Source organism: Clupea harengus, unplaced genomic scaffold, assembly GCF_900700415.2.
Source record: "Clupea harengus unplaced genomic scaffold, Ch_v2.0.2, whole genome shotgun sequence".
Lineage (NCBI taxonomy): Eukaryota > Metazoa > Chordata > Actinopteri > Clupeiformes > Clupeidae > Clupea > Clupea harengus.
Genome location: NW_024879741.1, coordinates 580 through 13,610, shown reverse-complemented (window position 1 = coordinate 13,610; position 13,031 = coordinate 580). Strand labels below are relative to the sequence as shown.

General features: G+C 42.4%; 1 protein-coding gene across 5 annotated transcripts; it reads left to right on the top strand.

Moving 5' to 3' along the window:
- The first annotated feature begins 454 nt into the window (after nucleotides 1-454).
- Nucleotides 455-11,672, top strand: ranbp3a (RAN binding protein 3a). Of its 5 annotated transcripts, none has more exons than XM_042704825.1 (18): nucleotides 457-622; nucleotides 2,016-2,091; nucleotides 4,392-4,447; nucleotides 4,542-4,578; nucleotides 4,671-4,754; nucleotides 4,858-4,929; nucleotides 5,040-5,105; nucleotides 5,436-5,528; nucleotides 5,723-5,832; nucleotides 6,222-6,335; nucleotides 7,042-7,130; nucleotides 7,236-7,311; nucleotides 7,820-7,928; nucleotides 8,108-8,235; nucleotides 8,336-8,456; nucleotides 8,710-8,852; nucleotides 9,076-9,283; nucleotides 10,511-11,672. In XM_042704825.1, the coding sequence occupies exons 2-18, from the start codon at nucleotides 2,049-2,051 to the stop codon at nucleotides 10,555-10,557; spliced, it is 1,596 nt and encodes a 531-aa protein (XP_042560759.1). In that variant the 5' UTR covers nucleotides 457-622; nucleotides 2,016-2,048; the 3' UTR covers nucleotides 10,558-11,672. The 5 variants fall into 5 exon arrangements, with proteins under 5 accessions (XP_042560763.1, XP_042560759.1, XP_042560762.1 ...); XM_042704828.1 differs by having other exon boundaries at nucleotides 458-622; nucleotides 10,514-11,672; XM_042704827.1 differs by lacking the exon at nucleotides 457-622 and adding an exon at nucleotides 630-1,313.
- Nucleotides 11,673-13,031: the final 1,359 nt, after the last annotated feature.

The following is a 13,031-nucleotide window of genomic DNA, read 5'->3' as shown; positions in this document are numbered from 1 at the left end:
TATATGCAAATAACATATGCGGTGGAATGGTTTGGTAACATGGTCTTCTTTACTGAATACGTTACACACTCTTTGGTATTGCCTGAAATCCTAATAAATAAAAGATGTCCTTCACTCTTGGTTTTGAATGGCAATGTTGGTTTCGAAAGGCAAGAATTAAATGGTTGTGTATTTTACCTCTAGAAAAATCAAACCCTACTTTATTTTTGTATCTGGAGACTATGAATGTCAGAAAAAAGAAATTATGAAATAAAATGAAGTGTTTTGAAAACTTGTCTGCTTGGGATGACGTCTGTTTATTGTCATGTTTCTTTACTATCCCTCAAAAGAGTTGTTGGTAAATCCTGCCATCTGGTGGTGGGCCGTGCGTTTTAGAAAAACTTTTTTTTTCCTTTTGTGTCGAACACTTTTTGTATTATCGACCAATTTCCACCTCACCTTCGTGTTCAATAAGGAGTCTGTGCTAGACACAAGTACTGGGAGGGAAAAAAGGGCAAATTAAATAATGGTAAAGCTAACAACATAAGCCTAACGCATGCCAACAAAGAGAAAACGCGCATGTCACTCGCAGGGGATCATGGGTGTTAGTAAGGAAGTAAAATGGCGGACTTGGCAAACGAAGGTAAGCACTCTGATTGCGATGGGGAACTTAACCTTATTCACAGTGAATTCAATTGCGTGTTGGGTTGTCAAAAAGGTGTAGGAAGTTTGATTCAACTTACTGATCAGTCGCGACCTTGTGCTGAGTGAAAGTGGTGGAAAGGCGTTGGAGAAACTGCTCAGGATTGTGATCTTGATCATAGCTAGCAAGCTGTATTTTCATGAGAGGAGGGAGGGGATGGGAGGGAGGCCAATCCGACTCGCAAAATAAGAGAACTGATTAGGCGTTTTCGGAATGATAATTTTGACAACTACATTCTGTCCGTGTGTTATGAAGTCTTACTGTTGCGTTGTCATTTTTGTTGCAAGTTTTCTAAAGCTTTTAATGATGTGGTTAAACGTCAGCTTGGGCCAGGTTGTAACGTTATTAGCAAACGTTAATTGACGTTACTGAGTAAGCTTGCCACTTAACCATCTAGGCCTTTCTAAGATTCGCTAACTACCCAGAGAGCTTGTACTGTCGTTAAATCAGATAACGGCACATTATCATAAGCAGAGCACGCAAAAGAACCTCTATAATGTCTTGACAAATCAATGGTTAACTGCAAAACTGGTTATTTGGACCCGTAACTGTACTGCTATTTGCCTTTGAAGAAGCTCTCTGTGTATGCTTTGGAATGGGGAATAATAACAACGGGTTAGTGAACGGAAGGGTAAGTGAAAGTGAACGAATATGGCCATCTGGTTTCCGTCAGACGGACATGCATTGTTAATCCGCCTCCAGGATTTTTTCCCTCCTGTTCTAATCCAGCATGTCTCGGCGAGGAAATCAGATGCACTGCTGGGATTTAGATTAGCTGAATCGGACGTGACTGGCGGTCTGAACCAGTTGCGTCTGTATGTTTCCTCTATGTTAGTAGCCTAGTTTGTCACTCCCATCATGTTAAACTAGCGCGTTCTAACGTTCCGCAGAAGTTCAACTACATGGTTTCGCTGTTCAGGTGTTGAAAACTGACACGCAAAGACAACGATACAGCCCTGATCAGCAAAAATGTCCTTAATTGAGGAGAATATTGTGAGAAGGAATCAACCACATCAGCCAATCGTATACCGGAAACAGGCATTACTCTGTGCTGAAGACAACCTAAAATCAAGAGGTCACACCCACTCTAGACCTAAGAGGCTTACAGTGTAGGTGAATTAGACCGATTAATGACTGTCGTAAAGGTCCACTGAATTCCTTCTCACTTTTTCTGCTCTAAGGCAGAAATAACACACTAAGCCTAAATCTGATTATATCAGCTTGAGATCAGCATCTTATTTATCTTTGCTTTAGCTGAATATAGAGACTTCCCATAGTTTGTTTTCATCACCACTACGTCAGCTAATAACTCTTCTCCCTAATGTTTCACCAGGAGGAATGTGAGGTGTTCAGCCAGTGATTATTGATGCAAGAGGTAGGGATCAGAGATGACAGCATGGCTGATGAGGGTGAGTGTAGAGATAAGCTGGCAGACCAGGGAAGTGCCCAAACCGTATTCAATTATAAAATGTGTTGAAATTATATGAAGTAAAAGCTGCATTTAAGGGTGACCGGGCATCAGGATGTGCTTTGCAAATTGCACACTTTTTACAAATTCCCCTCAGCCTCTCTGACTAAGGGACAGTATGCTATGAAAGAGGCCAGTGTCCTATGATGACACAAGCTATTAATAGAGGTACAGTGGTTTGACCTTTGACCTGTTCACAAAGCAGCCTAATATTTTTTAAATAATTTGTGCTTTACATGCTTTGCAAATGTTCCACTCATGAGATATCTTGGGAGGTGGCTAAATGGAATTTGAAAATGAATGTTAAGAAAAGGAACATGTAATTAAATGTCCTGAACATTGGTGTTATTATTTAACATCATATTGCAATACTCAGTTTGGTTGTCATTATATTGGAAACAGAGTTTATACTAGTTATTTCTTGTGTAAAATACAGCCTATCATGGTGTTAGCCTAACGAGTACTTTTTTTTTGTGATCTTTATTAAGAAAATTAATTGTTGGGTCATTGTAATGCCCTTGAGGATGAAGGTTCACTGAAAGTTTAAATGATTCTAAATTGTGGACAGATACACAGACAGTAGCAGTATAAATCCATTTAATCCATTTTAGGGTGTTAAAATGTCTTGGTTCATACTTAAGGGACATACAGTGCTCATTGTTTCTCAAATGAGAGGTAAAAGCCTTACATGGACTAACCGGCGGAAATAATTGCCTAGTTCTGCCTTAATAATGACACAGCTCTGCCCCAAAATGGGGTCATCATCACTTCAGTTGCATCACATCGCTCTGGACCCTGAGGGATGTGTGAGCGCAGTGGTTGTTCATGGGCTGTGAAATTAAAGTAACCCGAGTAATACACGTATCTGCAAGCTGAGCCAGCCTCACCACCGGCTAAAAATAGTCCGTGGGCAAATTATACAGCCGCAATTTTGCTTTTGGACATTTCTGTCGTCCTTTAAATACATTTGTCAGCCTGTATGGTCATCGTTTAGGCCTGTCTCAGCAGCTGGGATGAGTAAATAGAAGTCACTCGGATTGGCTTGACCTATTCTAGGCTCAGTGAGCGTATAGTCTCATGACTTGGGAGTCTGGCCGCGGGCCACAGAATGATGTGCTACATCTCTGGGCTCGTTCAGTATTCTCTGATGAAGCAAACCTAGTTGGCCATTATTGAAGTACAAACCGCTAAGAAGAGTCAACCATCTCTTTGTTCATCAAATTTTTTAAAGTAGCACTCAGTATAGAAAAAGACATGGAAGGTCTAGCCTTAAGTGAGACACTATTAAGCTTAGTTGGGAAAGGGCACCATCAAATTAAGTGGTTGAAAGCTTTGCTAAATGGCCAGTGCTGCTGCACAATTCTCACGGTTATTATTATGTAATTAAATAATCACTGGTATATTAGACAAGGGAGTTATGGATTAATCTGTAATACAAGGCTAAACTATCATGATATGTTTTTCACAGTAACAGGCAGTGTAATGGAATTGGTGATTCTGCACTGCATATGTTGAAAGGCAAGTCATCCATGTCATGATATCGGAATCAGCTAACTAAGCTAGCGGCACTATGACTGGATGCAGAGAACTGTAGCTTCAAGGAATTCCTTCGTTTCAGTGAAAATTTGCACAGTTGGCACAACTGACCAGCTCAGCCAGTCTGTTATTACCCACTGAATTTTTGTGTAGCCTGGATTAGTTTATGTTTAATGCCAGTGTTGCAAAGTCAGATGAGTTTAAAAGATTCCCTGTTGAGCCAAATGTTATGGAAAAAACACTTGTTCATAGGTTCATGCTCTAACCTTATGGTGAAAGTAAAGTAGCTTAATATCACAAAATCTTTTAGGTGAATAATTCCAACTTGATCGCAATGTTGTCTTCTAAAATGCTTGTGATTCATCAAAGTGTTTTTATTTGATTTTTTTATCATACCTAGCATACACCATGTTGTAAGTGTTCTTTTTGTGCATATAGTCTAGGTATTTCCTGTTAAAACAAGAGAAAACTACTGCTCAACACACTATCTATTGTTATCAAAAAATATCTATTGTAGTAATAATAATAATAATAATCATCATCAATTTACTACCTACTAATTCTTTTGTGTACGCATACAATTTAACTCAGAAGACCTTGTGAATAAGCCTATGGACATACAGCCAGCTATTTCACATGTCTATTTGTATGTCACCACTTCCAATGCACTATCGCTATAGTAACACAGATCTTTCTGTTTTGCAGAAAAACCTGCCATAGTGCCACCTGTCTTTGTGTTTCAGAAAGATAAAGCTCAGAAGGTAAGGCAGACCTGTTTGTGTCATGAAATGGAATGATTTAGGAAGGGGAAATGGTGCCCGTGTTTTAATTGTTGGTTTTTCCATCGATCTGCAGAGGTCTCTGGATGGGTCCAGTGCTGAAGATGGAGAGGGTGAGGAGTTTTAGCCTCGCCTTGAAATGCATAACGACAAGAAATAGCCTGTCAGCTGTAATGATGCTAACTTCCAGTCACTTGGGTTTCAGATTCCGATAAAGAGGACAGCTACAGCCCTCCTGTCAAGAGAGAGAGAGCTTCGTCGTTTACACACTTCCCACCCTCCAACTCTGGTAACTGTGCTGTGTTTGTCGCCATGTTTTTTTTTCCAGGCCTGGGAGCATGTTGGAGAAGTCCTTTCTGATGTGTCTCTTTGTTTTTTTTCCCCCCTCACAGTTTCCAAGAACAATGTGTTCATGCCTTCCACTTTCTGTCAGTCTCCAACTGGAAATTCAGATTCAGAACCAGGTTTGTTTCTTTCTTCTTCTTTTTTTCTCCCTCCACACATAGTGCTGGTGATGTGATATATTCACCGGAACAAGCAAATCTTAACGTCTGCTCATTGTTGTTATCATCAGAGGAGAAGACCGTTGGCTTTCGCTTGAAACCCCCGACGCTGATCCATGGCCAGGCTCCAAGTACTGGTAAGAGCACACGTGTGACCGTATATGTTTTGCGTTGGTAGTCCAATCCTGCTTAATCCAGCACCAGACAGATCACAAACAGATTACATGAACAACTTGTAGTTTTTTAGCTGCTACCCATTTAAGATGTTATATCCAGAAAGAAATAATAGCAAGGCAGAGAGGGGATGGTGAAAATGTTTGGGACCACCAAAAAATGATACTGCTGCTGTTGTTGTTGTTGTTGTTTCTATAATTGTGTATTATTCCAGGGTTGGTCTGTGTGTCTAAGCGTAATCAGCCTCGTCTGTGTAAGATTGTTGTGTTTGTAATCTGGAACTTTGTCTGCAGGAGTGCCCAGTCAAAAGCCCAAGGAACAGCAACGGAGTGTCCTTCGCCCCGCATTGCTACAGGCACCCCCACCCAAGGCCTTCGCCCAGTGCAGTAAGTCAGCTCACACAACCATATCTGACTTAATTGGAATTGGAGATAATGGCATTGTTTATGAGCACTGGAGATGGCTGTATGCTGACGCATAAGTGGAGGTGAATGTGAACGTAAGGAGGAGAATAGTTTGCTAGCACTGTAGTTACATTTCATGTAAAGCGGGTATATTGGTCCCTCTCTCCTACTTGTAGACTCCAAGAGCAGTACCAATGGAGTGAACCAGCAGTCAGAGGGGCAGTCAGATGCTCAGAACAGCACAGAGGACACCAGGGGCAGCACGGAGGACATGGCCAAGGCACTGGTGAGATGTTTAGGTCCTCAGTCTTTCTTCTTTCTGTTGTTCTGTCTTTCACAATCTCTGCCATCCTGTATTGAGTTCAGTCAAGGGATTGAAGGATGACCTTTTGAAGTGTGTAGGCCGCTTCACGCGCTCTGTTGGACCATGGGAAAATAGCGCCACAGTGAAGGGGAGACGGATGGTGGGATCGGGCCGCGGCGCTGCTCTGGTGGAGTGACAGCCGTGCCTACCCTTGGCTCTCAAAGCCCAAGGGCATGTTCTTGTGCTTTAGTCTGTGAACAGTATAGGGTTTCACTGATCCCCACCTGCCAAACAGAGGCACATCACAAGTGCATGTTATTTATAAGCACAAAGGGTGCTGATTGTCCCCCCCCCCCATTTCTATTCTTAAGGCAAGCGACAAAGCAGAGGATGGAGCCAAGGGGCAAGGGGAGAACACCGAGGAGAAAGGCCCTCAGTTGGAAGCTACGTTTGTGTTCGGGCAAAACCTCCGAGACCGAGCAAAGGTTTGGTTTACTGACACACTCACAGAGGGCTGACACAGAGGGCTGACATTAAAGCTAATATAGCCCACAGCGCCATGTCAGTGCCCTCACGTTGAAGTCATTTATTATTATTGGCATGTACTATCTTGTCATGTTCTATCTCAGACAGCATATTTATCAGAAATGCAGGCCTGCTCATCAGTTTCCACATATCATAACAACACATCTTTTTCAAGAACATGCGGTCATGTTGTCAAATGATGATACTTTCGACTTTTAAACGGTATCTTCCACTATTTTCTACTAGTGAAATAGTAAATACTCGCAAGTATCAGTTGAAAGTATAAATACTCCTACCTCATGCTTGTTTTTTAACGTTATGAGTAGTTTATTAACACTAAAAGCTTCTGTTAGCATAGTCATATTGATGCAGATTCAGAGTTTCAGAGCATGTTAGCATTTTCTGCTAACTTACACCAGACATGGTCACCAGTGTAGTGCAAAATAATTGGCCCATTTCATATAAACTCTCCTGCTTTTGTCATGCACTTTATACAGCTGGGCCATATTGATATTTTACTTGCTGATTACAGAACCTCGAAAGAAGCCATAATTATGGCTAATTTGAGTTCTCCAAAATGGCACTTTCAAAAGTTTTCAACTTATGTTTCTGGTTAATCGTCATGCTGTGTAACCTGTCATTTATCTCCTTGTGTTTTCTACACAGGTGGAAGAAAGCTGTAACTCAAAAAGCAAAAACAGGGGGTCGGAGTCCGAGGAAACCAATTACTTTCTACAGTATATCAACACCACGGGGTATGTCTCAGCTTTTGTTTGGATCGGTGCACGGAAGAGCGATTATTTGGCTTACACGGCAATAACGGATAAATAACAGATTTGGTCCTGTGTTTTCCCCTGAAGCACCAACCGGGCCGCCAACAATGCTGACTCCAGTGCGAAGTTTGTGTTTGGACAGAACATGTCTGATCGTGTCCTGGTAAGACGTGCTGAGACATTATTTGCCCTGGTACAATATCTCTAGCTTTAGTGCATCTCCAATACTCACACTCTCTCTCTCTCTCTCTCTCTCTCTCTCTCTCTCTCTCTCTCTCTCTCTCTCTCTCTCTCTCTCTCTCTTTCTTTCTTTCTTTCTTTCTTTCTCTTTTTCTCTCTTTCTTTCTTTCTTTCTTTCTCTCTCTCTCTCTTTTTCTTTCTTTTTCTCTCTCTCTTTCTTTCTTTCTCTCTTTCTTTCTTTCTTTCTTTTTCTCTCTCTCTCTTTCTCTCTCTCTTTCTTTCTTTCTTTCTTTCTTTCTCTTTTTCTCTCTTTCTTTCTTTCTTTCTTTCTCTCTCTCTCTCTTTTTCTTTCTTTTCTCTCTCTCTTTCTTTCTTTCTCTCTTTCTTTCTTTCTTTCTTTTTCTCTCTCTCTCTTTCTCTCTCTCTTTCTTTTTTTTTCTCTCTTTTTTTCTCTTTCTCTCTCTCTCTCTCGCTCTCTCTCTCTCTCTCAGAGTCCCCATAAAAGCGGCGAGGCATCAGTGGAGGGCAGTAAAGACGCTTCATCATCTGCTCCAGTCCCTGAGCCATCTAGCTCCTCACAGGAGAGCACCCCAGAGAAGGGTACTACTGCCACACACACACACACACACACACACACACACACACACACACACACACACACACACACACTGCGGCAAATAGAGTGGCTGCAAGAATAGGCTGTTCACAGAATTCATTCATTCATTCAGCATTGTGGTAGTTGGTGAGCCAATGTTTGTTGTTTTTGCTTCCTGTTCCAGACGGCAGCAGTGCGACAGAGTCGCTGGTGCAGTCTGCTGCTGCCTACACCAAAGCCACAGCCAAGAGGTGCCTGCTGGAAAAGGTGGAGGTCCGCACCGGGGAGGAGTCTGAGAGCAACGTGCTACAGGTTGGCCAGACCGCTGACTTCCTCTAGAGATGTGACACAAGATCGTGGAGCATGCATCACGCTGTGTTTTTATTTGTTTGTTTATGTTCTGTTTCCATAGATACAGTGCAAGCTTTTCGTGTTTGACAAGCCAGCTCAGTCCTGGATAGAGAGAGGACGAGGACTACTCCGACTGAATGACATGGCATCAAAAGATGATGGGTCACTGCAGTCAAGATTGGGTAATACACATTATTTCTATTTAGTCCGTCCCCTCAATTAGAATTAAATACTTGTTCTTATTGCCCTGCACGCACAATTACAATCAGCAAGCCATTTTGAAAAACAAAACAGCTGAAGTAAACATTAAAGTTTTAAGGCTACTGTAAATTGACTTGACGTTGTGTAGATCTCAACTATCTCACATCTGTGGTCATGTTGCCCTGAGCATAGTTCAACTCAGCTGATGGGTTGTGGTTTGTGTGCTCTGTGCAGTGATGAGAACCCAGGGCAGTCTGCGCCTGATCCTCAACACCAAACTGTGGCCTCAGATGCAGGTGGACAAGGCCAGTGAGAAGAGCATCCGCATCACGGCCATGGACACTGAGGACCAGGGGGTCAAGGTGTTTCTCATATCGGTAAGGCTGATGAATCTCTCAAATCAGCAAAATAGACACCGTTTATTTGTGGTCCACACTCTTGCCTGGATACAGGTTTGTGAAGAACTAGAGCTTCGAGTCAGTTTTTAGAGACCTCTTTTTCTCTTGCATGGGGATCCAAGACCCCGCTGTGAAGCGGCAGTTGGATTCGTTTTGGGTTGTTTGTCTGGAAGTGCACATGGCTGATGTGATGTGTCTGCAGGCCAGCTCGAAGGACACAGGGCAGCTGTTCGCAGCTCTTCACCACCGCAGCCTGGCGCTCCGCAGCCGGGCCGACCAGGAGCCGGAGGTCAGGGTGCCGATGCCCGAGGTCACATGCTGCCACGAGGAGGACAGCGACGAGGAGAATCAGCACGGCTCCAGCACTGCCACGGCCGCTCCCCCTGCGCCCACACCTGCGCCGGCCAGTGGTATGTGTTGTAGGAAAGAGGCAAACCTAACCTGTAGGCACCCTAATTACAGACAGCACATTTGGTGGTTCACTGGTAAGCCATTTGAACCCATCTGTGAATTCATGTTTTCGCCATCATTTGTGCTTGTTGGTCGACTATACAGTTCAGTTGAAATGCAGTTATGTTATATAGCCATAAGATCCAGGGCCACTACTGTTATGTTATATAGCCATAGGATCCAGGGCCACTACTGTTATGTTATATAGCCATAGGATCCAGGGCCACTACTGTTATGTTATACAGCCATAGGATCCAGGGCCACTACTGTTATGTTATATAGCCATAAGATCCAGGGCCACTACTGTTATGTTATATAGCCATAGGATCCTGTGTCTGTGCCTTCTCTACTCTGCTGCCTGACACATGGCAACTATTGTTTTGGTTCTGAAAACGTGTCAGCTTTTTATGTTTTGTATTCTTATGTGATTTGCTGATTGTGTTCTTGGAAATGATTGGGTTGTTATTTTCTAGGTTATGATTGGATGATAGATGTCTAGATGGTGACTGGTTGGTTGTTGTCAGGAGTCTGACTGGCTTGTTGTTACCTGGAATCTGATTGGCTCTGTGGTTTTAGGATTCAGATTGAATGGTTCTGTTTTGTCTGCATATTTTATCCCAAAAAACTGACTTGCCGTTTCTACAGATTTGACAGTACTCCTGTTCATTCGTAGGACTTAGTCAATTAACTAGCACAGATGCTTAGCTTGCTGTGCATCACTTTACATTGTGCATAATTACTAGATAAGAAGGTAATCATTTGGTCCAAGCCTGAATTTGGACTGAGCCAGTGCATGTTGTGCAGAATGAAACATGAGGTTCATTATATTGTTCCCCTGCTTTCCTCTTCTTTGGTGTGTAGTAGCTTCCAGCTGGTAAAGTAGTAGTCTGTAGCTGGTAGAGTCAGTAGCTTCCAGCTGGTAGAGTCAGTAGCTTCCAGCTGGTAGAGTCAGTAGCTTCCAGCTGGTAGTCAGTAGCTTCCAGCTGGTAGAGTCAGTAGCTTCCAGCTGGTAGAGTCAGTAGCTTCCAGCTGGTAGAGTCAGTAGCTTCCAGCTGGTAGAGTCAGTAGCTTCCAGCTGGTAGAGTCAGTAGCTTCCAGCTGGTAGAGTCTGTAGTTTTCAGCTGGTAGAGTCTGTAGTCTGCATCTGCTGCTGCTTGGTGTTCTGATTTCTTTCTTTCTTTGCTCAGCAGGTGAGGCTGAAGAAGGAGAAGCTCAGTCCACAGAGAGCACATAACCTCAACTCTTCTCCTGTCCACACCATGCCCTCTCTCTCTCTCCCCCCCCCCCCCTCTCTCTTTCTCTCTCTCCCCCCCACTCTCTCCCAACCTCTCTCTCTCTCTCTCCCAACCTCTCCCTGCGGAGCGAAGCAGACTACCCCATTGCCTCAGTCAGCACTTCTGTCCTCCAGCAGATGGCGCTCCAGGCTGGATCCTATGCAGGTGTTTCCTCCTGCTCCATATCAGTGCGCTCAATCTCCTCCCCCTCTCTGCAGTACACTGGGCAGCACTGGAGGGAGGAGGGCTGTGGAACTGCAGCGCCTCTTGTGGCGGCTTGCGGAAGTCTCATCATATTGATGAGCGGATGGGCATCGGACAGAAGGATCTCTAAAGGTTTGGGGGTTGACTGAAGATTCTTTTACTTGTGGTTCAGGTGTAAAGTTTTAACAGTGGTTCAGATGTACAGTTTTGACAGTATGCATTTGATCTGTCTATCCACTAACTGGAAGAAAAGAAAAAAAAATCACAGTAGTAGTAATAGTTCCTGAAGGCCTTGAATTGTTGTTTTGAGAGGGGGGAGATCAGCCAGCTCTCAGATCACCATTTTTAAACATCATTTCACATTTCTTTTTTTTCTTTTTTCTTCTTCTTGTCATGGAGTAATATCTGAAATACCTATGAATCACACTTTATCTTTTATAAAGACAAACACATTGTTTTCTAGCTTTTCTCAGTCTGTTAAGAGATTATATGCCCTCTGACACTTTTTTTTTTTACATTTACTCTCTTCGTTTCCATTTCAAAGTCCTGTTAGGTCTACACAGACCCTTCAAAAGTATCTGAAGGGACTAATGTTCCACTGACTAATCTGAAAGGCATTTCATGGTCACTTAGTTACACCATTAAATGATTATTATTTACACCATAGTAATAGAAACACCGGGTGATCATTTAACACCTATATCTGTCAGTAAGTATTTTAACTGGATTGTTTCACTGCGTTTTATTGAAGGTTTCCCCTCTCTGTGTACGCTATGGGAGTTAGATATTCATAGAAGGTTAGAAAGAGGGGGAAAAACTGCTAATGCAATGGTTAGTCAGCATTCATAGCTGTGCTGGAAATGCCAGGTGGAGACCTAGAGATGGTAGTTCTCCTACTAGTCCACGTAGTTCCTACTACTATTACAACACGTGAATGCTTCACCCCCACTTAGCCCATTCCCCCTCAGTCCCTCTTTAACTGTGTTTACAATAGAAACATGTCTCATATTTGCAACTTATACTGCCATTACTTGCTTGTTTGAGAGAGGAGGCACTATTCAACACAGGGCAGGCTACAAGTCAGTGTTCACAAATACAATGGTGTTTGTTCAGTACTTCTTAAAAGAGAGATAGATTGATAAAAGTTGATCTTATTTCCTTCAGTGAAGCGTAGCTACCCTTTTTTAAAAAATATTACTTTCCTCAGAGCAGTGAGACGAATACCCTTTGAATCCTTGTACTATATTGTACTCCTCATCTTGTACTACAAAAAAAAGCCTTTGATGTGAAAAATATGTATTTTAACTACAAAAACAGTGCTAAGAAAAAGACAAAAAAAATGACTTGTAGGAGTATTATCGGGTTTAAGAAGATGTTGAAATCTATATGTATATTACTGAGCAAGCAGCCTTGAGGTGTTGTAAAAGATAATCCTCTTTATTTTGTACTTTTCTGGGCAAACTATAGATTTGTCACTGTTTATACGTGTGTATGTGTGTACGTGTTTGTTGTTTTCCTTTTTTTGTTTTGTTTTTAGTTTTTTTTTTTGTCTGACATTCTCAACATTCTGCTCTGCAGCAGAGACACAGGACAGTTCTTCTGGGCACAGGGCTCAGATATGAATGTAAGGCATTTGTCTTTGGTAAAGGGCCGCAATTCTTCAGCACTTTTCTTTTTCTTTTATTTTTTTTTCTCCTCTCTTGCTTTCTCTGTCTGTCTCCTCTCCCATCAATATGAATATGACTATTTAAATACGTTAGCAGGGGTTGAACATTGATCAAAAGGTCTTCTTTAGGGTCGATGTGAAGTGGTAGATTTCCATCTACAGTACAAATGTTTACACTCTAGCTTTTTTTATTGTTATTATTTAGGAGATGGCCCGCACAAGCCCTACTGACTTCATTGGTTGTGTTTATTTCCAGTCTTGTTTTCTTTTGGGGGCTGATTAGTGCAACTCTACATGATACAAGTGTAGGTATTAGTAGCCCCCCTGAATTTCCTAAAGGTTTATGAGAAAAATACACATAGGGTCCTGCAATGCGGATCCACAGCTCAGCCTCTAAATTCTGAAGTAGGTTTCCTGGCATTAACCGTCAGATCTCATCTTGGAAAGAGGCATATTTTCGATTTGAATCAGAGTACTGAGGTCTGTTTTTGTTGGATTAATTGGGTGAAGGGCCTTTTTGCTGTTGACAATTACAGTAGACCTAAAATATATACATAACAGTTG

Bases quoted from the DNA above. Each gene is read 5' to 3' on its own strand.
- ranbp3a (XM_042704825.1), top strand. From the start codon at position 2,049: ATGCAAGAGGTAGGGATCAGAGATGACAGCATGGCTGATGAGG. The intron at 4,930-5,039 runs GTTTGTTTCTTT...TGTTATCATCAG, and splicing joins AAATTCAGATTCAGAACCAG to AGGAGAAGACCGTTGGCTTT. The intron at 5,529-5,722 runs GTAAGTCAGCTC...TCCTACTTGTAG, and splicing joins CAAGGCCTTCGCCCAGTGCA to ACTCCAAGAGCAGTACCAAT.